The sequence below is a fragment of the Balaenoptera physalus genome (genome assembly GCF_965194825.1).
Source record: "Balaenoptera physalus genome assembly, chromosome: 16".
NCBI lineage: Eukaryota > Metazoa > Chordata > Mammalia > Artiodactyla > Balaenopteridae > Balaenoptera > Balaenoptera physalus.
In genome coordinates this window covers 28,523,708-28,549,527 of record NC_138898.1, presented here as the reverse complement: position 1 = coordinate 28,549,527, position 25,820 = coordinate 28,523,708, and the positions used below count along the sequence as shown (strand labels likewise).

The window sequence follows — 25,820 nt, the reverse complement described above, 5'->3', positions numbered from 1 at the left end:
TCTATTTTTTGGAAGAATTTTTGAAGGATTGGTATCAATAAAAAACTCATTATTAAGGAAATTTTCAAAGGGACCAAAAAATAGTACAAAGTCTAATTTATGAACACCCATGTACCTTTGCATTCAGTTTTTTTTGTTTTAATTTTTATTTATTATTTATTTATTATGTTTATTTTTGGCTGTGTTGGGTCTTCGTTTCTGTGTGAGGGCTTTCTCCAGTTGCGGCGAGTGGGGGCCACTCTTCATCGCGGTGCGCGGGCCTGTCACTATCGCGGCCTCTCTTGCTGCGGAGCAGAGGCTCCAGACGCTCAGGCTCAGTAGTTGTGGCTCACGGGCCCAGTTGCTCCGCGGCATGTGGGATCTTCCCAGACCAGGGCTCGAACCCGTGTCCCCTGCATTGGCAGGCAGATTCTCAACCACTGCGCCACCAGGGAAGCCCTCCATTCAGTTTTAATAATTATCAATATTCTACCATTCTGGGCTTCCCTGGTGGCACAGTGGTCAAGAATCCGCCTGCCAATGCAGGGGACACAGGTTCGAGCCCTGGCCCAGGAAGATCCCACATGCTGCGGAGCAACTAAGCCCATGCACCACAACTACTGAGCCTGCGCTCCAGAGCCCGCAAGCCACAACTACTGAGCCCACAAGCCACAATTACTGAGCCCGTGTGCCACAACTACTGAAGCCCACGTGCCTAGAGACTGTGCTCCACAACAATAGAAGCCACCATGATGAGAAGCCCACGCACCGCACCGAAGAGTAGCCCCCGCTTGCTGCAACTAGAGAAAGCTGTACACAGCAAAGAAGAAACAAAGCAGCCAAAAATAAATAAATAAAATAAATAAATTAAAAAACAAAATATTCTACCATTCTTATTTCACCTACACTCATTTCCCAATGTCTCACTCTTTTAGGGGGTGAAATTATTTTAAAGCAAATCCCAGACATATCATTTCACCCTTAAATACTTCAGTTAATAAAATTATATATATACAATAGACAAAGACTTCTTTTTTTTTTTTAACATAACCAGAATTTAATTATTTCACCTAAGAAAATTAGCAGTAACATTATCAAATACCTGGTCCCTGTTCAAATTTCCCCAAATATCTCAAAAATAATTTTAGAATTAGTTTATTTGAATCAAGATCAAAACAAAGTCCAACACTGGATTTAGTTGATAAGACTCTAATTAACAAGCCCCCTCTTCCTTTTCTCCCCATGCCATTATTTGATGAAAAAAAACAAGATCAATTAATCCTGTAAAAATTTTTCATGTTCCATACATTGGCTGGAACCCATGTATCCTCATGTGTCTCTTTAACTCATTCTTCTACCTCTCATGCTTCTTTTAAACTGGGAGTTCAATCTAGATTCATGTTGTTGTGAACCTACTATTGCATTATATTAGAATACACAAAGTCTGGCTGTCCCACTTTTAGTGTTAAGATTGACCTATGGGTTCAGGTGCTATCAGTCTGATTCATCCATTATAAAGTTGCCCATCAACCTTTTACCTAATGGTTTTAGCAACCATTGACAATTTGTGCCTAGTCACTACATTATTTCAGCAGAAGCTGCAATATGGTGATTTTCTCATTCTTTCTGTTCTTCCAAGGCTAGGATTTCTTACCTTCATAATTCCAGATTCAGGTCTATGATTCCCAATTAGGATGGCAGAGTCTCCAGGTGCCCTGGAGGTGTTTTTGTGTAAGCCCCAGGGGTGTTTTTGTTTGTTACAGTGATTGGAGAGTGCTTATAGCATTTATAGGCAAAGACCAGAGATGCTTCATGCTCTATAATCCACAGTAGAGCTCCACATAATGAATAATCTACATCCTACACAACTTGCCAAAGTCTTGTTAGACATTCATAGGGATGTAAAGCCTACATAAAATTACCTACCATAAGTTAGTCTAAGGCCATTTTATATGTGAACACAAAGTATTTTTATACTGTTTCAATAAAAATTTTTCCAGAAATGTAACTATAACATAGCACATGCCTGCTTTTGTTACTGTCGAATTCAAAATAATTCCATATACAAGTGCAAATGCCTATCTTTTTTCCAGTGTAATCATGCTCAGGCATCTACACAATGAAATACACATTATCTTATTAATTACTCACTTTTTATTTCTCATTTATATTATAGTCAGGACTTTATACTGATCCTTTGTGAAACTGTCCATTTGGTAAGTTAGATCATCTATGAATTCCATTTTGAGGCAGTGAAGGAGACTTCAGAGAATATTTGTTTTGAAATAGGAAGTAAATCTGAGAGACCTGAGAATTACTATCTACTTAAGGTCTAAAAGTCTCCCCCTGTTTGATTGCTGTCCAGGGCTTATCCTTAAATCTTCCCACCATATTCTGGTTGCATCACAACAGAGCACTGTGCTGGAGTGAGGACACTTGGACCCCCAGCCCTGGCTCTGTCTCTTTATTAGTGGCTGGTGATCTTAGGCAGGTCATCTTAAATAAAGAGGTTAGATCAGACAAGCTGTTCCCAACCTTTCAACCACTTTTTATTATCCTCCACTCTCCCCACAGAACCCAATATTTCCAAGGATTGCCAGAGACTTGCCAATTATTACTTATTATAGTAATTAAACAAATTTCCTATTTATTTAACTAACCAAAGGTACATAATTGCAAAACAGAGTCATTTTTAACAACGGCAGCTAACACTTATTGAGTGCTTATTATGGCCGCACAGTGAGCCCTCTCCACAACCCCGCCAACCCCACCATTACTACCACACTGTGGACCCCAAACTGGGACGTGCCATCTCAACTAGAGACTAAGGTGTCCCTGGTCCTTGTCTTCTCCCTCAGAGCAGAAGTCTCCAGTCCTAAGTGCTGCCATCCTAATCTGCAAAGACCTTGTATATGACTTGCTCATACCTCATGCTGTTTTGGCAAAGTTTTCAAGTTGTAAAAGAGATCAGGGGACTACAACGAAGTGAAAGGCAAAGAAAGGGAACATTGGGAACATATTCCCTCCAGGAACTTCCAGTATTTCTACATCTTTGCATTTTCCGCAAAAGCCTGGTCCAGGGTCCTGCACAGACAAAGAGCTCTGGAATAAAAAACTGAACTACCTGGGCAGCAACTCTGCAGGGCTGCACACACACCTCAGAGGCACTGACCCTTGCGCAGACTCAGAGGCTGTGTGTGGCCTCTAGAAAGGAGGCAGGCAGCCTTAGGATGCTGGGTTGTTGGGGTGACTAGTAGCAGTACAAGAACTCACTGTTCCACTTACATCTCCACTTTCTATCTCCATATACCAAGATTCTGACAATTCTATTGAAGACACATGGAGGCCAGAGGGGGGTCAAGTGGCAAGATGGTCATGGTTAGAATCCTTCTGCAGAGGAAGGGGCTGCCACTGTGGGCTCTGTACTCACCAGGGAGGCTGCCGGCTGGTATGTGGGTGGTGTGGGTGAATCCGGAGTGGGTCCACCTCTCTGGCAGTGGCAGGGGGAAACTCCTGGTGGGGACTTACGCTAGCCTTGACCCAATGCTCATGGATAGGTGTGATGATCCCAGACACAAGACGAGACCGAAGTTCCTCACTCTTCTTGTAGACCCTGCAGGAAGGAGACGAGGTGTCAACTGCTTGCACCTGGTTGGCAACCCTGCGTACAGTATTTTGGCGGTGGCGGCAGCGGCAATGGCGGCGGTGGCCCTGATAGCTCTTGGTGTCACGCTTAGACTGTTTGCAAGGGTGGGAATGGGCCGCCCGGCGGACCTGGGTGAGGCAGGTAACAGCCTGGCGTTGTCTCCGAGGTTTGGGCCTAAGCTTCTTAGGCATCTGAGTTGCCCCTCCTCGCTTACCACCCCATTAAAAAGCGGTGAGAGTGTAGGGGCACAGGGCCTAGACTGGCTACTCCTCTGTGCCCTGCCCACCCCACCCCACCCCACCCCACCCTCAGCCTCATTGTGTGTTCATCACATGTCATGGAAAGGGTCATGGAAGGCAAAGGCTCCATGGGGAGGATGAACCAGGTTCCTGGTCCAAGTAGGCAGGGCCCTCAGGGCTTAATGTCCAATTCTGTCACTAACTCAGGGGCCCTTGGAAGGCTGCTCTAGGCCTCTTTTCTCTGCTGGTGAGAGACAAGCAATGTGAGCTATAGCTGAAGTGTTGAGGCAGACTGAGGTAACAGGGAGTGGGCAGGACTCCACAGAGTTCCTAAAAATCTGGTGTTTTAAAATGAGCCATATCCGGGGTCAAAAAGCAAACCTTATAAATCAGGGACATAGAGAGCAGACTGGTGGTTGCCAAGGGGGAGGGGGGTGGGAGAGGATTGGATTGGGAGTTTGGATTAACAGATGCAAACTAGTATATATAAAATGAATAAACAAGGTCCTACTGTAGAGCACAGGGAACTACATTCAATATCCTGTGATAAACCATAATGGAAAAGAATATGACAAAGAATGTATGTACATGTATAACTGAATCACTTTACTGTACAGCAGTTATTAACACAACATTGTAATTCAACTATATATCAATAAAAAATAAGTTAAAAAAAAAAGCAAACCTCATAAATGTAAAAAAAAAACTGAAATCATACAGAGTATGTTCTTTGACCATATGGAATCATACTAAGCATCAAAACTGGAAGGAAGTCTCTAAATACATGGCGTTAAGCAATACAATTCTAGACAATCCATGGATCAAAGAGGAAGTCTTGAAAAAAAATACAAAGTACTGAATAATAATAAAAGTACAACATATTAAATTATGTGAGATTATAGCTAAACAGTGTTGAGAGGAAACTTTATAGCACTAAATGTTTACACTGGAAAAAAGGAAAGAAATCAACAATTTAAATTCTAACCTCAAGAAGCTAGAAAAAGAAGAGCAAATTAAACCAAAAGCAAGCAGAAATAAGGAAATAATAAAGAATAAAAATAAATAAATGAGGGGCTTCCCTGGTGGCGCAGTGGAGTGGTTGAGAATCTGCCTGCCAATGCAGGGGACACGGGTTCGAGCCCTGGTCTGGGAGGATCCCACATGCCGCGGAGCTACTAGGCCCGTGAGCCACAATTGCTGAGCCTGCACGTCTGGAGCCTGTGCTCCGCAACGAGAGAGGCCACGATAGTGAGAGGCCCGCGCACCACGATGAAGTGTGGCCCCCACTTGCCGCAACTAGAGAAAGCCCTCGCACAGAAACGAAGACCCAACACAGCCATAAATAAATAAATAAATAAAAATAAAAAAATAAACAGGAGCTGTTGTTCTTTAAAAAAAAAAAAAAAGCATGGTCCCCACACTACCAGGATCAGCATCGCTTAGAAGCCCATTAGAAATGCAGATTTCCAGGCACCTCCCAGAAAAATAAATAAATAAATAAACGAGAAAACAGAAAAACAAGAGAAAATTAAAAAAACAAAAAGCTGGTTCTTTCAAAAAATGAACAAAATTGATAAACTTCCAGCAAGAGCAACAGACATAAAAAGAGAAAAGACACAAATCACCAATATCAAGAATGCAATGGGATATTATAACAAATCTGTTGCCATTGACAGGATAAGAGAATACTAATAACAACATAATTGAACAACTTAGAATAGACTAATTCTTCAAAAACCACAAACTGTAACAATTTAGGCAAAATGAAATAGATAATCTGAATAGTTCTATTAAAGTAACACAATTCATATTTAAGCACCCCCCAAAAGAAATATCCAGGTCCAGATGATTTCAGTGGAGAAGCCTTCCAAACATTTAAAGAATTAACACCAATTTACAGTCACTTCCAGAAAATACAAGAGAAGGGAACATTTCCCAATCCATTTTTATGAGGCCAGTATTATGCTGATATCAAATCCAGACAAAGACAGTACAAAAAAAAGAAAACTACAGACCACTATTTCCCATGAACTTGGATGCAAAAATGCTCAACAAAATATTAACAAATTAAATTCAAAAATATATAAAAGAATTACATACCATAGGATTTATTGTATGTACGCAAGGCTGGTTCAATAGTTACAAATCCCTACCGTATCAATAAGCTAAGAAAAATGATATGGTTATATCAATTGATACAGAAAAGGTATTTGACAAAATCCAACATGATAAATCCATTCATGATAAAAACTCTCAACAAAGCAGGAATAGAAGAGAACTTCCTCAACATGATACAGAGCATCTACAAAAAAACTACAGCTAACAATATACTTAGTAATGAAAGACTGAGTACTTTGTCTTTAAGACTGGGAACAAGGTAAGGATGTTCTCTCTAACCACTCTTATTTAACATAATACTGGAAGTTACAGCCACTTCAGTAAGGCAAGAAAAAGAAAATGCACACAGATTAGAAAACAAGGAATGAAACTGCTCCTATTTGCAGATGACATGCCAGTCTATCTTGAAATTCCCAAGGAATTTACCAAATAAACCCCTCCAAGAACACTACGAATTCAGCAAGGTGACGGGATATAAGATCGACACACAAAAATAAACTGCATTTCTATATACTAACAATGGACATTTGAAAATCAAAACCAAGAACGGAACACCATTTATAATCACCTCTCACACCCCAAAAGAACAAAAAACATGTCCAGGACCTATATGTTGAAAATTATAAAATGATGATGAAAGAAACAGAGCAAGACCTAAATAAATGGAGAGACATACCACATTCATAGTAAAAATGTCAATTTTTCCCATTTTAGGTTTAATGATCTGTAAGTTTAATGCAAATCCTATCAAAATCCCAGCAAGGTTTTTTATGGACAAAGAGAAGTTTACTCTAAAGTTTATACAGAAAGGCACAGACTCAAGAATAGTGAAAACCACCTTGACAAAGAAAAAGTGGGCGATCTTGAATCACTCTACTCAATATTCAGGTGTACTATTGATACATAGTTACAATAACAGATACTGTGTGACACTGGCAGAAGAACAGACATAAAGATCAATGGAAAAAAAAAAAGAGAACCCAGAAATAAACCAACACAAGTACAGACAACTGATTTTTGACACAGTTGCAAAAGCAATTCAATGACAAATGGTGTTGGAGCAACTGGACATCCATAGACAAGAAAATGAACCTCTCCCTAAACCACACAACTTATACAAAAATTACTCTAAAATAGACCACAGACTTAAATGTAAAACATAAAACTATAAAATGTTTAGAAAAAAAAATAGGAGAAAAGCTTTGAGATCTAGAACTAGGCAAAGGGTTCTTACACTTGATGCCAAAAGCTTGATCCATAAAAGCAAAAATTTATCAAATAGCTATTATCAATTAAAAACTTATGCTTTGCAAAAGACCTTGTTAAGTGAATGAAAAAACAAACTACAGGCTGGGAGAAAACATTTATAAACCAAGATCCAACAAAGGAATTGCATCTGAAATATACAAGGAACTGTCACTAGCCATCAGGGAAATGCAAATTGAAACCACAATGAAATACTACTATACATCAGAATAACTAAAATGAAAAATAGTGATAACACCAGAAACTGGTGAAGATAGAGAAACTAGCACTCATACACTGGTGGTGGATATGTAAAATGGTACAGACACTATGGAAAACTGTTTGGCAGTTTCTTAAAAAACTAAACATGCAATTACCATTGAACTCTTGGCATTTATTGTAGAGAAATAAATATGTCCACACAAAAGCCTGTACATGTATGTTCATAGCACTTTTATTCGTAACAGCAAAAAATGAAACAACTCAGATGTCCTTCAACTAGTGAATGGTTAAACAAACTGTGAAATGCCATGCCTACCATACCATGAAATACTACTCAGCAAGACAAAGGGACAAACCATTGATGCATGCAACAACTCAGATGGATCACAAGGGTATTATGCCGAGTGAGAAAGGCCAATCCCGAAAGTTACATACTGTATGATTCCATTTACATAAAATTTTTGAACACTCCCTAACACCATACACGAAAACAAACTCAAAATGGAATAAAGATCTAAATGTAAGGCCGGATACTATAAAACTCTTAGAGGAAAACATAGGCAGAACACACTCTGACATAAATTGCAGCAAGATCTTTTTTGATCCACCTCCTAGAGTAATAAAAATAAAAACAAAAATAAACAAGTAGGACCTAATTAAACTTACAAGCTTTTCCACAGCAAAGGAATCATAAACAAAACAAAAAGACAACCCTCAGAATGGGAGAAAATATTTGCAAATGAATAGACCACCAAGGGTTTAATCTCCAAAGTATACAAACAGCTCATGCAGCTCAATATCAAAAGAAAAAAAAAACCAAAAAAAACCAAAAATCAAAAAACGGGTGGAAGATCTAAACAGACATTTCTCCAAAGAAGACATACAGATGGCTAAAAAGCACATGAAGAGATGCTCAACATCACTAATCATTACAAAAACACAAATCAAAAGTACAGTGAGGTTATCCCCTCACAAGAGTCAGAATGGCCATCATCAAAAAATCTACAAACAATAAATGCTGGAAAGGGTGTGGAGAAAAGGGAACCCTCCTACGCTGTTGGTGGGAATGTAAATTGGTATAGCCACTATGGAGAACAGTATGAAACTTCCTTAAAAAACTAAAAATAGAGCTACCATATGATCCAGCAATCCCTCTGTGGGTATATATCCAGAGAAAACCATAACTCAAAAAGATACATGCACCCCTATGTTCATTGCAGCACTATTTACAATAGCCAGGACATGGAAGCAACCTAAATGTCCATCGACAGAGGAATGGATAAAGAAGATGTGGCACACATATACAATAGAATATTACTCAGCCATAAAAAAGAATGAAATAATGCCATTTGCAGCAAAATGGATGGACCTAGAGATTGTCATACTGAGTGAAGTAAGTCAGACAAAGGCAAATATCATACGATATCATTTATATGTGGAATCTAAAAAAATGGTACAAATGAACTTATCTACAAAACAGAAGTAGAGTCACAGATGTAGAAAACAAACTTATGGTTATCGGGGGAGGGGGGAGGGATAAATTGGGAGATTGGGATTGACATATACACATGACTACATGTAAAATAGATAACTAATAAGGACCTACTATATAGCACAGGGAACTCTACTCAATATTCTGTAATGACCTATATGGAAAAGAATCTAAAACAGAGTGGTATATATATATATATGTATAACTGATTCACTTTGCTGTACACTTAAAACTAACACAACATTGTAAATCAACTATACTCCAATAAAAATTAAAAAAAAAAAAGACAAAATTTTAGAAATGGAGAATAAATGATGGTTTCCAGGGGGTTAGGGGTGGGGAGGGGGAGTGGGTGTGGCTATAAAAAGCATCAGGAAGGATACTTGTGGTGATGGAAATACTTACTGTCAGTGTATCAACGTCAATATCCTCACTGTAATATTTAAGGTAGTTTTATACAATGTTATAATTGATATGAAATGTATAAAGGTAAAATGTATAAAGGATACAAGTCTCTCTGTATTATACCTTACAACTTACAACTGCATGTAAATCTAGTTATCTCAAAATAAAAAGTTTAATTAAAAAATCACTTATTACATAACCATAAAATCACTGAGATTAGACTAGATCAGTGGTTTCAGGGCTTCTCTGGCATGGAAGGGGGCCCAGGAAGGGCAATGGAGAAAGCCAAGTGGATAGGGCACAAGGACCTCCATTTGCTGTCCCTACTCTTTCCTCCAGAATCCTAAAGAACATGAAGAGATAATTGTACACCCATGTTCAAAGAAGCATTATTCAAAGTAGCCAAAAGGTGGAAGCAACGTAAGTGGCCATGAATACCTAGGATAGATGAATGGATAAACAAAATATGGTAAATACAGACAATGGACTATTACGCGTGCTTGAATAAAGAGTTCCATGACTAAAAAGTGTAACACCTGCAATGGTTTAGACGTTCTAAGGGCCTGTGGTCCATACATCCCTACAAAGATCAGGTTCCTACTTAGAACACAGAACTTTGTACACCATGCTGCTTCCCTGACCAAGTTGGGTAGCGGGGATAAATCTAACTCCTCTTTCCTTTCAGTAAGATGAGCTGTGTGTGATACAGGTGGAAGCCCTCTGATCTCCCTATGCAAAAGGTTTACCTGTAGAACTCAGGTCTGATTAAAAAACTACTAAGTCCCAAATGAGAAGTTCTTGCATGATTTCTAAGCCTTAGGAGAACTGCCATTTTGGTAGTAGCAAAAGACAGCCTGTCATCCTAACATAGTAGAGGCATGACAGAAAGGAACAGGTTTATACTCCTTAGCAAACCAGTTTACTCAACTAGGGGCACAGATTTCTACCTAGAACAGACATGACATGCCATGACGACCTAACAAGGAGGGCCAGATGGTGGAAGGGGGCCAGAAGCAGGCAGCTCAGTGCTGCTGCCAGAAAGGCAGAGGAGAGAGGGAGGGCCTTATGATCAGGAGAGAGATCCAGACCCCAGCTCTCTGAGCCTCAGTTTCCATGGAGATGATTCCTTGTGATCAGATTTCTTTCGTTTGCATATTCATGAAGGGCTGGGCCCAGCACTAAGCACTCTGTGCTGACATCTCATCTCATTCTCAGAACACTCGGAGGTAGTCCTACTATGTCATTGTACAGCAATCAAAACACACCCCCCCCAAACACACACAAAACTCCAACAACAAATGTTATTTTAAAAAAACAAAATGGAGATATTATCACCGTTTCTCTCTCAGTATTGCTGAGGGGACTAAATGCTCTAAGGAGCATGAACAGCCTGGTGTACAGGCCTGGGTTTTTCCAGAGGTTTTGTCAATTTCTCTCCCAATGGAATTCCAGAATGAAAAAGTCAAGAGAGAGGCCACACTCTCAGTGTCCTTCCCTTTACCCTCTTAAGGGGTGAGGTAGGGTCACGGTGTGGGCAGCACCCAGAAGAGCAGCTCTGCCAAGGCCAGGCCTGGCCTCACTTCACTCCTTCATTCCTTTGTCTACTGTGTGAAAAAGACCCAGATCCTGCCCTTAAGGAGATCACAGGCTAGTAGGCAGTTAATCATAAAATACCTACTTATTAAATGCTTCAAAAGTTCCAACATGGGGGGAGCAGGGGAGGCTTCTCTGAGGAGCTGACGTTTAAATGGGAACTGAAGGAAGGAGCAGTTGGCTGTGGGAAGCGGCTGGGGAGAGCACTCTCGGCCAAGGGGAGAGCTCTGAAGAGGGAGGAGGCACACGGCACCACAGCTGAGACACAGGAACTAAGTGGGAAGTGGCACAGGATGAGGTTAGAGGGGCTGGGCCCTCGGCTTTAGGCCTCACCAAGGATTTTGTTCTTCATCCTTGGAGAAATGAACACTCATTGAAGGGTTTGGGGTTTCTTTTTTAGATTTACTTTGTAAAAAATTTACCAACTCCGTAACCAGTTTAAGTGTACGGTTCAGCAGTATTAAGTATATTCATGTTGTTGTGCTATCACCACCACCACCTATCTTCAAAACGCTTCCTCTTACAAAACTGAAACTCTGTACCCATTAAACAATAATTCTCTATTCTCCCCTCTTCCAATCCCTGGCAACCACTATTTTACTTTCTGTCTCTATGAGTTTGACTATTCTAGGTACCTCATATACGTAGAATCATATAGAATGTCTTGTGATTGGCTTATTTTGCTTAGCACAATGTCCTCAAGGTTTATCCATGCTGAAGCATTTGTTAGCATTTCCTTCCTTTTTAAAGCTGAGTAACATTCCATTGTCTGTATATACCACAATTTGTTTATCTGTTCATCTGTCCTAGGTATTCATGGGCACTTACACTGCTTCCACCTTTTGGCTACTATGAAAAACACTTCTATGAACGTGGGTGCACAGTTATCTCTTTGAGACCCTGCTTTCAGTTCTACTGGGTATATGTCTAGAAGTGGAATTGCTGGATCATATGGTAATTAATTTTCTGAGGAACCACCACACCATTTTTCATAGTTGCTGTACCATTTTACATTTTCACCAACTGTGTACAAGGGTTCCAATTTCTCCACATCCTTACTAATAGTTGTTATTTTGTTTTTTTGATAGTAGCCATCCTAACGTGTGTGAGGTGGTATCACTGAGGGATTTCAAGCAAGACTTTTAATCATAACCTGATCTGTGTTTTAAAAACGTTGGTCCAACTGCTGTGTGGGAAACTGACTGGAGGGTGATGACCAGGAGTGCAAGTTGGGATCTCCTCACATAGAGGATGCGTGAAAGAAGGATGGAGACAAAGAGGGGTGGCCAGAATGATGCGGGCAGGTTGTCTGAAGTCTGAGAGAAGTGGAGCAGGTTCAAGATGGTTATCGCTGATTAGATGCAATTAAATCCAACAGGATTTCTAGGCAGTTCTCATGACTGAATTTATAGTGATGCCAGGCTTCCGCCAACACCCTGAAGAGGTCAATGAGGATGGGGATAAAGTCCCCGAAATGGAATAACATGGAAACAAATGGGCCCAACTATCTATCAAACAGATAATTTCATTACACTGATGGACCAACAAGCATTAAATCTAAGTACATTTTGAACACAATACTCTGACGATATACATGCTCAGTGGCACACAGTCAAAGGACAAAAAGAACTGGAAAGAAACTGTATTTGTGACTTTACTTAGTAGATCTGTTCTTGGTCGGCACTGATGTAGCAGTTCAAAAACTATCTGCATGTATTTTAGAATCAAACAAATGAGTAAGTATTTTCAGGCTGTTGGGCATCAGGGTTCTCAACACAGAAGGGAGTTACAAGTACAGAATAAGAGAACACAAATCCTGCAGTGTTAGATTAAAAATAAAAGTATTAGTTTGAAATGTTAAGAAAAAAAAAAAAAAAACCTCCAGGAAAGTTTCCTAGCTCTTTTCTCTGAAAAAGCCTGAAAGCAATGACATCCTTCATATTAATGAGCACACTCAGGGCCCAGATTTTGGAAACTATTACCCACCAAAAGAAATCATGTTTCCTTAGAAAAATCCCTGGTTTCAAGGCAGGGGCAAGTAAAGTACAACGTGAGGGCAGAACACCTTATTGTGCCAGTAAGTGTGAAAACGCTCTGACATGGTGACATGTCAAAAAGACAGGTGAGGTAGCTTGAGGGAATTCCTACTGGTCAACTCTGGAACAAGTTGAGCATTCAAAGAATGACAGAAATGGAATATAACTTTGAATAAAAAATAACCCAGGAGTCTATTTTGATATTTTAAAAATTAAAAATAGGGACTTCGCCGGTGGCACAGTGGTTAAGAATCCACCTGCCAATGCAAGTGACGTGGGTTTGAGCCTTGGTCCGGGAAGATCCCACATGCCGCGGAGCAACTAAGCCCGTGCGCCACAACTACAGAAGCCCGCGTGCCTAGAGCCCATGCTCTGCGACAAGAGAAGCCACCACAATGAGAAGCCCACGCACCGCAACGAAGAGTAGCCCCTGCTCGCCTCAACTAGAGAAAGCTCACATGCAGCAATGAAGACCCAACGCAGCCAAAAATAATTTAAAAATTTTTTAAATTAAAAATAAGGGGGACAGAGAACAGAAAGCTTTTAATTAAAAAATCTAACTAATAAATGTAGAAAGAATTATAAACATAGAAAATTACTGTTTTATAATCATCACAGTAATAGTTGATTCATGCAAGAATCATCAACAGATGCTAAAACCACTGGGTAAAAGACTGTTGGGAGGCAGAATATTCAGTCTGCTAATACAATACCACAGATCACTTATTAAACACAAAGGAAAACAGATGCCTTCACTGGAGAGAAAGGTGGCAGATACTGTCATAACCAAATGATCAAACTGAACAAAATCAACAATAAGATAGATGTCACGTGCCTGATGTAAAACACTTAGGAGAACACAGCTTCCCTTACATAGTGTTCTTGTTGAAAATGTTCAACCTGAATCAAATGATGAGGAAACAATCTGAATGTTCTACACAACAACTGACCTCAAGTCTTCAAAAATACCAATGCTAAGAACAACAAAAGTCTAGGAAACTGTTCTAGTTGAAAAGTAATTGAAAAGACATGAAAATAAATGCAATGTGTGATATTTGGTTGGATAAGAAAAAAAATACCTCAAACCTAAAACCAAAAGACTAGCTAAAAAGGACACTGCTGGGATGACTACAGAAATCTGAACATGGACTGTGTATTAAATGACATTAATGCATCAATCCTACATTTCCTGATTGTGATAACAGGAGGATGTCTGTGTAAGAACAAGGAGATACATGATGAAATATTTAGGGGTTAAGGTTTATAAAGTCTGGAAATAGTTCTCAGATGGTTCAAGAACAAAAAAGCATACAGAAAAACTAAGCAGAAGTGGCAAAATGTTAAAAATTGGTGAACCTAGGTGATGGGTACATGGGTCATTGTTAATATTTTTGCAAACCCTCTTTTCTGTGGGGTTGCAAATTTCAAAATAAAAAGTCAAGACAAGTCAGACTCGAAGAAAATACTTGCAAAACACATATATGATTAATGACTGTTACCCAAAATATACAAAGAACTCCTAAAACTCAACCATAAGAAAACAACTCGATTAAAAAATGGGCCAAAGACCTAGACACCTCACTAAAGAAGATATACAGATGGCAAATAAGCATATGAAAAGATGCTCAACATCATATGTCATCAGGGAACTGCAAATTAAAACAAAAATGATATACCACTACACACCTATTAGAATGGCCAAAATCTGAAACACTGACAAGGATGTGGAGCAACAGGGAACTCTCATTCATTGCTGGTGGGAATGCAAAATGGTACAACCACTTTGGAAGACAGTTTGGCAGTTTCTTACAAAAGTAAACACATTCCAACACCACCAAGAATGGAACCTGGGTGATAATGTGTGCCAGCGTAGGTTCATCAACTGTAACAAATGCACTACTCTGGTGGACTGTGAGAATGCGGGGCAGGGGGGAGGTTCAAGGAAACTCTGCACTTACCGCTCAATTTTGCTGTGAACCTAAAACTGCTGTAAAAAATAAAGTCTATTTTAAAAATTGGGGGATGGAGTGTACCAGATTAGGTACACTTTTTCCTCCTAGGAACTCACTCCGACTGACTCCACTGGCTAGGCCCCATCTCTACCCTGTAGACTTGTGGACTCTTGATTGCATCATTTTATTTCAAGTGGCATTTCCCACGTGAATCTTCTCTTCAAATAAACAGAAAAGAGAAATGAGAAGTGACTGTGCCCAAGAGAGAAAGATCCTTCTGTTAACCTTCCTCCATTCTCTGACACCTCAAGTCCATTCCTTATATCTGGCCACTGGTTCTCTCTTCTTTTTCCCAGGGAAAGGCCAACCCTTAGAAATACCTGTGGAAGTCCACCAGGTGTTCTGAATCGATATAATCATTCAAGTTCAGGGTCAAGTCTGACACTTGCTGTGAGCCATGTTCCTAGAAAAATGAAAATAGAAAATGAGAGACTGGGGTATTTCTGGTCTAATGAGTAAGTGGCGGGGCAAGGGGGGAGAGGAACAACTTAATTACTCAATCTAAAGAAATACATATGGGCACAAAGAGACATATATAAGGACTGTTTGTAATAGATGAAATACATTTCTCATGCTTGGGGACTTCTCTGATCTAGGAATAATGCCTTTCTGAGGCAGAGCCCAGAAAAACCTACTTCCCAGGCTCTTTTGCAGCTTGGACACAGGCATGTAACTGAGGTGCCAAATGGATGCACAACTTCAACTTGGAGGTGAGCACCATGGATAAACAGGCTGAGTAAGGGGCAGACGTCTTGCTATCGAGGGTAGCAGCAAGGGTCACACATCAGTGGCTCCTGAGAAGGGGCACCTGGGTTGGCAGTCAGCCAGTACCTAATGCCCTGGGGTGGTGGCAGCAGCAGTGGTTTCCATGACATGGTTTGGAGCAATGCCCTGGAAGCCCAGCCTTGAAACTGTTTCTCCAGCTCTCCCAACAATTCAGTGAGTTACCCCAGTTCTTTTAATAAACCTCACTGTTTAAATAAACCTGAGGGGATTCTGTTGTTTATAACTAAGAACCCTGTGTGATACAAAATCTAAATGTTCATCAAAAGGGAGAGGGATAGGGCTTCCCTGGTGGCGCAGTGGTTGAGAATCTGCCTGCCAATGCAGGGGACACGGGTTCGAGCCCTGGTCTGGGAAGATCCCACATGCCACGGAGCAGCTGGGCCCGTGAGCCACAATTACTGAACCTGCGCATCTGGAGCCTGTGCTCCGCAACAAGAGAGGCCGCGGTAGTGAGAGGCCCGCGCACCGCGATGAAGAGTGGCCCCTGCTTGCCGCAACTAGAGAAAACCCTCGCACAGAATCGAAGACCCAACACAGCCATAAATAAATAAATAAACAAATAAATAATTTTTTTTTTTAAAAAAGGGAGAGGGATAAACAAATTATGGTATTATGGAATACTATATAGTGGCTAAAATGAATAAGGTATAGCTATGTGCATTCCCATGTAAAGACCTCCAAAACATATTGAGGGAAAAAAAGCCAAGTGCAGCACAATACAGACTGCATGATACTTTTGTATAAATACAGACAACCAGGCTAAACTTAAAAAAAGAGTCACTGCCCTCAGGGTGCTTATAGTCTATATTACATAGACTACAGAATATTCTGCTATAGTGGTACAATACAAATATTACACCAAAGCATAAATAAGTACACTAATTACAAACTGTGTTAAGTACCAGGCAGGAAAATAAAATAATGAAGCAGAGGCATAATTTAGATTTTTCTGGCAGACGAGAGTAAGTAGTCAGAACTGAACTTTTTGAGTAAGTGAAAAACAAGAGGGAGTCAGTCAGGCTAAAGGAAGGGTGGAGGGTGTGTATCTGTGTGAGGCGGCAATGGTACAGAGGAAGAGCTTTCCAGCATAGGAAACAAGAGGTATACAGGCTCCAAGGCAGCAGAAAGCTAAGCTTATCTAAAGAACTAAAAGTAGCCCCCGGGGCTACAATAAGCTTTTTTCTCCCAAGCTGTCCCTGAATGGATTTACCTTAATTTACTTAACTATTCCTCTGTGATGGAAAGTCCCTCCTCTTACAGTAATAGGCAGGGAACATCTTTGAACACAAAGCATTTCTACATTTAGGGTCCTCGCCTCAGAATAAAGTTCTGGAAGTAGGATCACTGAGTAAAGGCTTCACAAACATTGAGGGTTCTTAAATGGGTTTCAAAAAGGTGATCCCAAGGTCTACTCCCATCAGCGGACCCCTCTGTGTCCTAGGGACTCACCAGCACATTGATGATCATGCTGTTCTCCACAGTGACAGCCTTCACAAGGAGCTTTCTGGACCCATCCTTTGACTCATACCGGAGGACATACAGGTCTTTATTGTTGTTCCATTCTGCTGGCAGCAGTTCTGATTTCTTATCATTGGGACCCGGCTGAGAAGACACCAGAGATGAGAGGTGAAAGATCATGACCTCAGATCTAAAAAGGACCTTACAGATAATCTAATCCCACTCCCTCACTTCACTGATGAAGACATGGAGGTCAGGAGAAGTAAAATGTCCAAGGTCCTACAGCAAGTTAGAGGTCTGGGGTCTCTGGACTCCTGCTCTAGTGATCCTCCCTCATAGCTGACTGCCTTTGTGACACAGCACTGGAACCTGTCAAGAATCTGTAGCCTTGGTTTAACAATCTCTTCTCTGTCCCCCTGTCAAGAATAAGGTCAGTCACCTAAAGGGATACTGTGAAATTCTAAGACAGTGTTTCTCCAAGTTTGGAATTCAGGCCATCTGCAAAGGGATCACAGAAGTGTTGACTAAAACTACAGATTCTAATGTACACCTCTCCAGACTACTGTAGTGTCTTAACAAAAATTATGAACAACTTTCATACAAACAAAATATAGCACACGTACAAGATAAAAGAAGAATTATAAAATGGACACCTATGTATCTACAGCCAGCTTAAGAAACAGAACGTGGCCAATTCTGCTCAAGCCTTGAGTAGCGTATCCCCGATGAATCTCCCTCCTCCTCCCTCATGGGTAATCACTAGGCTGTTTTTAAAATTTCTTTACTTTTCCTTATAGTTGTGTTACTATACACAAATCCTAAAAATATATTGTTTCAAATGTTTTTGAATTTTATATAAATAGCATCACTTTTATCATCTGCCGTTTTCAATCGATACTGTTTTGAGATTCATCCATGTCAATACACTTAACTATAGCTGACTCGCTGTACAGCGTTCCATTTTTGCTATATAGTTCACAGCCATATAGCCCATCACTGCATGAATATGCTGCAAGTTACACACTCACTTGTTGATGGATATTTGGAGTGCTTCCAGTTTATTTGTTTTGCTATTATAAACAATGTTGCTATGAACACTCTTGTACACATCTCCTAGTACACATATGGAGGAACTCCTGTAGAGTATCTCTATGGGAAGAACTTTTAATTTATAAGATAAAGTCAACTTGTTTTCAAAAGAAGTATGGATTTACACTCCCATGAGCAATGTATGAGAGTTCTTGTTCCACGTGGTCAGCAACATTGCTATTGTCCAATTAAAAAATTTTTGCCAACCTAATGGGTGTAAAAATGCATCACTGTGAGTTGTGATGGCCTCATTTCTTTAAAAAAAAAAATCCTAGGACTTTCTTTTTACATACTAACGTTTGAGAAATAGTTCTCAAACTACCTCTATAGTAAAAACTAATACAGTGATTTCCAGGTGGGGAAAGATTTCTTAAATGAGTCCACAAAAGAAAAAAAGTGCTGTCTTTGACACTGCTCATAATTTAAAGCTCCAGATCAACAACAGATACTACAGACAAAGTTAACAGGCAGTCACGGGCTAGGATGAGCTATGTGCTGTGGCTGCAAAAGAAAAGAATTAATAACTAGTACAAAAAGAGAATGCCTGGAAAACGAACAATAAAAATTGGGAACCCACTTGAAAAAGGTATGAACAAGCAAAAGATAAGAGCAGTTAACAGTGTATAAAGGATTATTCAACTTTACTAGCACTCAGACACACGTAGGTTGAAATATGAGATACCAGGATCCACCCATCAGACTGCTGTTATCTATTTTTCTATTTTTTTGCCAGTGTTTGTGTGGGTGTGGGGAGAATGGCAACCTCCAGGCGCTGCTGGTGGCCGTTCACACTCTTACAGCCCCTTTGGAGAGCAATCTGGTAATATTCAGTGCAATTAGATAAGCCGACACCCTGTGACCCAAAACCTTCACTCCTGGAAGAAATTCTGTGCACAGAGGCACAGGGATTATGACAAGGGATCTTCATCACAACCCTGTTGGAGGAACCAAACGGGAGTTAAAATGCAAAATATGTTCACAGTGGAATACTGTGTAGCAGTTAGAAGGAACAAACTAGATTTAACTGCAGTATTATAGATAAAAGTAAACAATGTGACAAAGAAAAGTTTTTTTAAAATGAGATTTACAGCCAGGTACCATTTATGCAAAAAAATTAAAAACACACCAAAAATCTATATATTGTTTTCATAGATGCATAGTTCTACAGCTAAACACGCAGCAAGTGGACTGGGAAGATCTATATTCATGAGACTACGGTGGGAGGGAGTGGGACCAAAGATGAGAAACAACAACAAAAGACAAAGATCCAGCAACACAGAACTCACACCTCACCAAGGACAACGGAAGGCCAAGAATGGAGATCGTGGGCCTCTCCGCTTTGGTCACCTCTGGGGCTCAGGAATCAAACTGGGAAAGTGGTCCCAAATAAAATTCAAGACATTGCAACTGGCATGGTTTCAAACCTGGCTAAATGACAAGGAAACTCACAGGCCTGAAGCAGAGAAATGAGAGTGACAGAAAACAAAAGTGAAACTAATCAGCCCACTCTGCTAAGAGAAAGAGAAACTATCCCCTCACCCTCAACTGGGTAAATTTCCTATTACATGTTTAGTGTCCTGGATTTAAGGTTTACTTTGGAAGCCAAGAATTTGATGACATGCCTTGTCTTTGTTCTATCAAGGGCCTTTGAATTTATAGTTATACCTCCATGTACAGCATTCAACCCACCAGAATTTCTTCTTGGAGTATAAATAATTCAGCCTGCTCACTCTCCCATAACCTCAGGCTTCCAGAGCAAGAGAGAATCCTAGGGCCTGGTGAAGCTGATACCTCTCACTGCAGTGGAACCAATGCTCCCCAGCTCAAGGGCTGCCCTGATATGGGAAAACAGGTGGGACTGAAAGAGACTGGCCTTGGTGATATCAAGCCAAACATGGCATTCAACTGCCCTCTAGAGCAGGACATCAAATATCAGACCTCCCAAAGAGCTACGATTGGAAAGCAGCCAAAGTACATGGTTGTGTAAACTCGTTGGGATGAAAAAAAATCTAAGGGGGGCTGAAAACTGCCCAAGGTCATGGTAAGTCAAGTGCAGAGCTGGGTTTGGCATTCAGAGCTCCTGACTGCCCACGCTATGGCTGGAGATTTTTCCCAGCCAGGTCCCCCAGACTGGCCCCCCAAAAGTAAAGACAGTTGTCCCCTTAGGCAGAATCCTGGGGCTGGAAGCATTCTTTAATGGCCATGAGTTCATTCCAGGGTCCCTGGGCTAAAATGCACCCAAGGAAGATCATTTGGGGCATTTTCTCTCTTTTGTCATAATCTTTAGATTCCTACAACAGAAAACAATATTCTCAAAATTAAGTCTATGGCCATCTCTATTCCCTTGCTACTGAAACCACCTGACACAGCTGTAAAGCTCTTATGAGGAGCGGTGCTGACTTCAAGAAAGAAATCCAAATTCAAATATTGAATTTTTTATTGAAGATGTATTGCTCTTCTAATCAAGTTTTATGCACACAATTCCCCTGTACCAGAGGACACAAAAGCAAAGAGAAAAGCAGACAATTTAGCTTTCTATTTAACTGTCAACATATTAAATGATCAAGCACACAATTTCAGGACCTTCCTCTCTCTCTTATCACCCCCAGAAGGGTGGGAAGCAGGAGGCGGCTGGAGAGGCAACATAACATCCTCTGAACTTGGCAAACACTACTGGTCTCAGCTGAGACTGCTGGCCCCACGCTGGAAAACTAAAACCTCTCTTAAATAAACTAATAGGAAAGATGTGCCTCCAAAAGGTTTCTACTCTGAATGAAAGTACACTCAGCAGAAGTGAGAGGAGGACAAGTGCAACCTGAACTCCAGTGGCACTTAAGGAGCAGAGAGAAGCAAAAACACACCACGCTCTAGTGCACAGAACAAATGCCCATCCCCCCACCCCGTGGGGGAACATGCTTGATTTAGCACTGGGGTGGACAGATGGACAGTGGGCAATGCCTTCTAAACCCCCATCCGCACTCCGCTGGGCCTCCCCTAAGATGTCTGGAGCCAGCATCTTTTTCTGGCTTGCATGAACTTGACATGTGGCATCATAAACAGAGTGGAATTAGATAGACCTTTGGGATTCAGTTAAGTATCTCTTATTTATTTTTTTAGACCAGTATTGAAATGAGATTGTGTTCTTTCTGAAAATTTGGAAGCCTGGAGTACATGGCAAGGGGATGGTGCCAGTTAGGAGGAGGCAATGACCTACATGAACTGATGTCCCTAAGCTGTCAAAGTGACTCAGACAGAGTTGCCGACAGGATCTGTGAGGGGACGAGTGGTGGGAGCAGATCTGCAGTGTTGATACGTGTGTGTGGAAGGGGAAAAGAGAAGGGAGTCACACAGGCGCTCTGTAACAAGTTCCTGTTCCTGGGGGGAGAGGTTCTAACAGTGTGTCAGGGCAGCAGTAGCTAGCTGAGAGTAAAATACAGAGAGTGAGGTATATGAGGAGGGGAGAAAGCAGCGCAAACCTGTTAGATCTGAAGGACAGGGCAAGGGGCAGGGGGGGTGGGGGGCGGCGGTGAGAGCCTATAGGGGAGCCCCAAGGTCAGGAACAAGTCTTACCCCCTCTCCAATTCCATTGTCCCCTGCACCATCCTACGCATCGGCTTTCTGGGAGAATGTCCCAGGAAAAGGTGAAATGAAATGCCTGGGGCAAGTGAAAGAGCTGTTAAAGATTAGAAAGCTGGAATGAGGCAAGCGAGGAGACGTAAGGTTTCTTTTGGGGTGATCACATACTGAAAGTGGAAACCTGACACTCAAGATTCTGGGCCCTGCCTCTACCTGATCCCAAGGTCTGAAATGTTGAAAGGCAAGGTAAGTGGAAGGAAGCAAAAGGTGAACAGAAAGGCCAGGAACAAAGACATCTGGGAGGGAGAATGGTTCCTGCTTCCAGGGTGTGGTGTGGTGTGGTGTGGTGTGGTGTGGTGTGGTGTGGTGTGGTGTGGTGTGGTGTGGTGTGGTGTGGTGTGTGTGCGTGTGTGTAATGCTGGTCCTTCTTTTCCCATGAGCCTGGAGAAGTTTACTGTGTGTATCTGGGGTCCCAGTGAGACACCTGAGGTCTGAGGAGGGGAAAAAAGAGCCAGAAATCCATGACAGTTCTTGTGTTGCTTATTCCTGTTGGTGAGGGTAAAGCATGAGGGGGTGTGATAGTCTTGGTCACGAGTTCTAAGGGACAGAGAAATGGAGCAGTGAGGGTGGGGGGGCGAACCTGGCTCTAGGAGCCCAGGATGTGTAAACTGTGTCTGAGGAGGGATCCCTAAAGCTCTGTGTCAGGAGAGGAAAAGTTAAGACTCTGGATGTATATCTGAGAAACTAAAAAAGGATTACGGAATTTGAGAACTAAAGCAGTTAGAAATGAGAGTGAGGTTAAAATCTCACTGTAAGATGAAAGGAGTGAAGCGCCCTGCTCCCCAGAGCTGGTCTAGGTTCTGAGAGTGAGAAGAGAGTGACAGTGAGGGGCAGGCAGAGAGTCCTGAGCATGTGTATGGGAGGATATTTTCTCGGATGGAGCAGAAGGGAAATGAAGGGGCAGTAAGGGGCCCAGGCCCAGTTTTCACACGAAGCTGGTGTGTACAACGATGTATAGGGGGAGAGTCACAGGGGAGAGTCACAGGGAAGGGGCAGGGAAGATGGGAGACTGCTACGGCAATGAATTAGTGAGGCCGGCTGGGCCCGGCAGTCCTGGGGCTCTTTGGGGTGACCACAGGGCCCCCTGCTGTAAGAGACAGAGCCTGAGGATGGGAGAGCAGGAGGAGCTGGTCCTGCAGGGACAGCTGCTGGGGAGGAAACTTACTTGGCCCTACACCCAGAGTGCATGTCTGTATGTGTGTGGGAGGTGGTTGTTCCCCCGGAGCCTGAGTGAAGACCATAACGGTCAGTGGGCTGCACCAGGCCGTTCAGTAAAGCGTGAAGGGGGTCTGAGCTCTAGGGGATCTTGACTGGAGCTGAGGCCCCCCATACCTGTGCCTGGATCCAGATATCTGGTGGGCGCTCGACTACAGTATGAGGAAGGTAGTACTGGGTACAGCCCCACCCCACCCAGCAGCGTGGGAAGGAGCTTGGCGGAGTTCGGGTAGGTGAGGAGTACTCAGGAGAGTAACCCCTGTCTCGCTGCCAGATCCGCACAATCCCGGCCTCGGAGACTGCCAGCCTGTGCTGCAGCGAGTTTCTGTCCTTGGGTTTTCAAATCGTGCTGTGCCAGCTAGGCTGGGACAATAGAGCACCTCCCCGACCGGTAGACTAAAGGTACCAGTGGTGTCATGACTCGCAGAACCCAGACTCGGGAGGAGGGAAGGTCAGGCACTTTGGACAGAGCCTCCGGTCCTCTGGGTTTGGGCAGAAGACACCTCACCCCCTCCACACTGGCCCCGGGCCGGCTCCGTGGCGTACCTGGTCGCCGGCACCCAAGCCGTAGTAGCCATGCGTGACCACCTCCCAGTGCAGGAAGCAGACGAGCGCGTCCTGCGCGCAGGTGATGGCCGGCGCCGCCGACGCGAACAGTACCTCCAAGCCCGCCATGAGAGCCCCCGGCTTCTGCGGGCGGAGGAAGGAAGGGAGAATGTGCTGTGAGCCGATTCGGCCCTCACAGTTCTCCTGACTCCGCTCCGCTACTCCGCGGGCTCTCGTCGAGTCTCCACCTGCGCGGCCAAAATGGAGACACTCAGCTTTGGGGTGTGGCCGCCGGAAGTAACTTCCAGCTCCGGCGCTGCTGCGCGAGCGCGCCCGGCTGGAAACAGAAGGGAGACGCTAAAAGGTTCCGACAGGCAGCGCGTGAGCGGGACAGCACCCCTGGGGACGAGGTCCTTCAAAGCTGGAATCTCCGTCTTCCCCGCAGCAGGCAGGTCCGCTACACGTAGGTTGTGGCATCGTTTGAAGAGAGGTTACCTTGTTCTGAGCCACAGACCTCCCATCTGCAGAATGGGGTGGACGTACGCTGGTGGGAGAAGAGGTAATGAAATAGGGCTAAAATATATTCAGAATAATAATTGACACTTATGCGGTGCTTGCTCCATGGAACATTATTCTGAATGCTTTACTTGTATTCATTTATTTAATGCTCACCACCCAACCCCATAAAGTTGGTATTTGATAGCTCCATTTTACTGATGGGTAAACAGACACACAGAGGGGTAAATTTCACAAAGATGAGTGAGTGGCAGAGATGGTACTGCAGTCTACCAGTCTGGCTCCTTGGATAACATTTATTAAATATTTACTGTGTGCTAGATCCTGTGTCAAAACATTCACATCACCCTATCAAAAACTCTATGAGGTATGTTCCATTATCATTCCCATTTTGCAGATTTGTCAACAGCTTAGAGAATGGAAGCCGCTTCCCCCAAGAAGACGCAGCTGCTGACTGGAGAGCTGGCGCTCCTGATCCACTACCAAATGTCAGGCATTTATTTGTCTGTCTCCTTCATGATTTTTACCACTTACTGTTTTTACTCAAATAAATTTAGTTTTCCCATCCCAGTCAGCACCCTGCAAGCCATCATCATCTCTCACTTGGATGTCTGCACCAGCCTCTAAACTGCCGTACTCCATCTCTGTTTCCCTAAAGTCTGTTCTACACTCTGCAACTAGAGATTCTGTTAGAACACATGCCAGATCACATCCCTTCTCTACTCAAAACCCTCCCAGGGCTTCCACCACACCGAAAAGAAAAGTAAGTCCTTCCCATGGTCTGCAGGAACCTTCCTGTGGTCTGTGCTCCCCACCGCAATGTCTCTCTCTAACATTACCTCCTCCAATTTCCCTGCACTCTTGACTGCAATAACCTTGACTCCCCTCTTCTTTCACACCCACATCTGATCCAACAGCAAAACTAGTCAACTTAACCCTCAAAATATATTCTGAATCGAACACTTCCACCCACCTCCACTACCTCCACCCTGGTCTGAGCTTCTGGCATCTCATACTTGGACTATTGCAGAAGCTTCCTAACCAGTCTCCCTCTTCCACATGTTCTATTCTCTAGGCCTTTGCATATACTCCCTCTACCTGGATTGCTCTTTCCCCAAACATCTGCATGGTTTGCTCTTTCATTTTAAATGACTCCTTCCCTCATCTCCTATCAGTCTCAACAGAGGGCTTCCCTGACATCCCATCCAAAATAACCTCCTATTCTTAACCCCTTACCTTGCTTTCTTTCCTGCAAAGCATTACTCATAAGCTGACACTAAATTAGATATTTATTTGCGTAATTATTTAATGACTGTCTTCCCACTAAACTGTGACAAGTGAGAAGGGACCATGTCTGTCTTGTGCACAGGTATATACCTGAATGCCTTCCTGGCTCAGTATATACTTATTGAATGAATGAATGCTGAATGAATGAATTATTGGCCTGGGCTCAGGCCAATTGGGCCAGTCTCACTGCTTTGCAGTCCACCACTCACTTTGTTAGCTGGCCCGTACTTTTCCAAATTTTGTGTTCTTGGGGTTCCCCTGGGATGCCCAGATTCTTGAACCCCATCTGCAGAGATTCTG

General features: G+C 42.5%; 1 protein-coding gene across 3 annotated transcripts in view; it reads right to left on the bottom strand.

The window, feature by feature from the left end:
- PSMF1 (proteasome inhibitor subunit 1) overlaps positions 1-24,027 on the bottom strand; it is a 47,261-nt gene extending 23,234 nt beyond the window's left edge. Inside the window, exons 1-4 of one of the 3 annotated variants that reach the window (XM_082431415.1) lie at positions 23,718-24,027; positions 17,223-17,375; positions 15,308-15,390; positions 3,410-3,592 (exon numbers count right to left, since the gene is read on the bottom strand). In XM_082431415.1, the coding sequence (XP_082287541.1) occupies positions 3,410-3,592; positions 15,308-15,390; positions 17,223-17,375; positions 23,718-23,846 (548 nt within the window). In that variant the 5' untranslated portion in view covers positions 23,847-24,027. Of the gene's footprint in view, positions 1-3,409; positions 3,593-15,307; positions 15,391-17,222; positions 17,376-23,717 lie in introns of those variants that run through there. The other 2 variants (XM_082431416.1, XM_082431417.1) reach the window with 2 other exon arrangements.
- Positions 24,028-25,820: the final 1,793 nt, after the last annotated feature.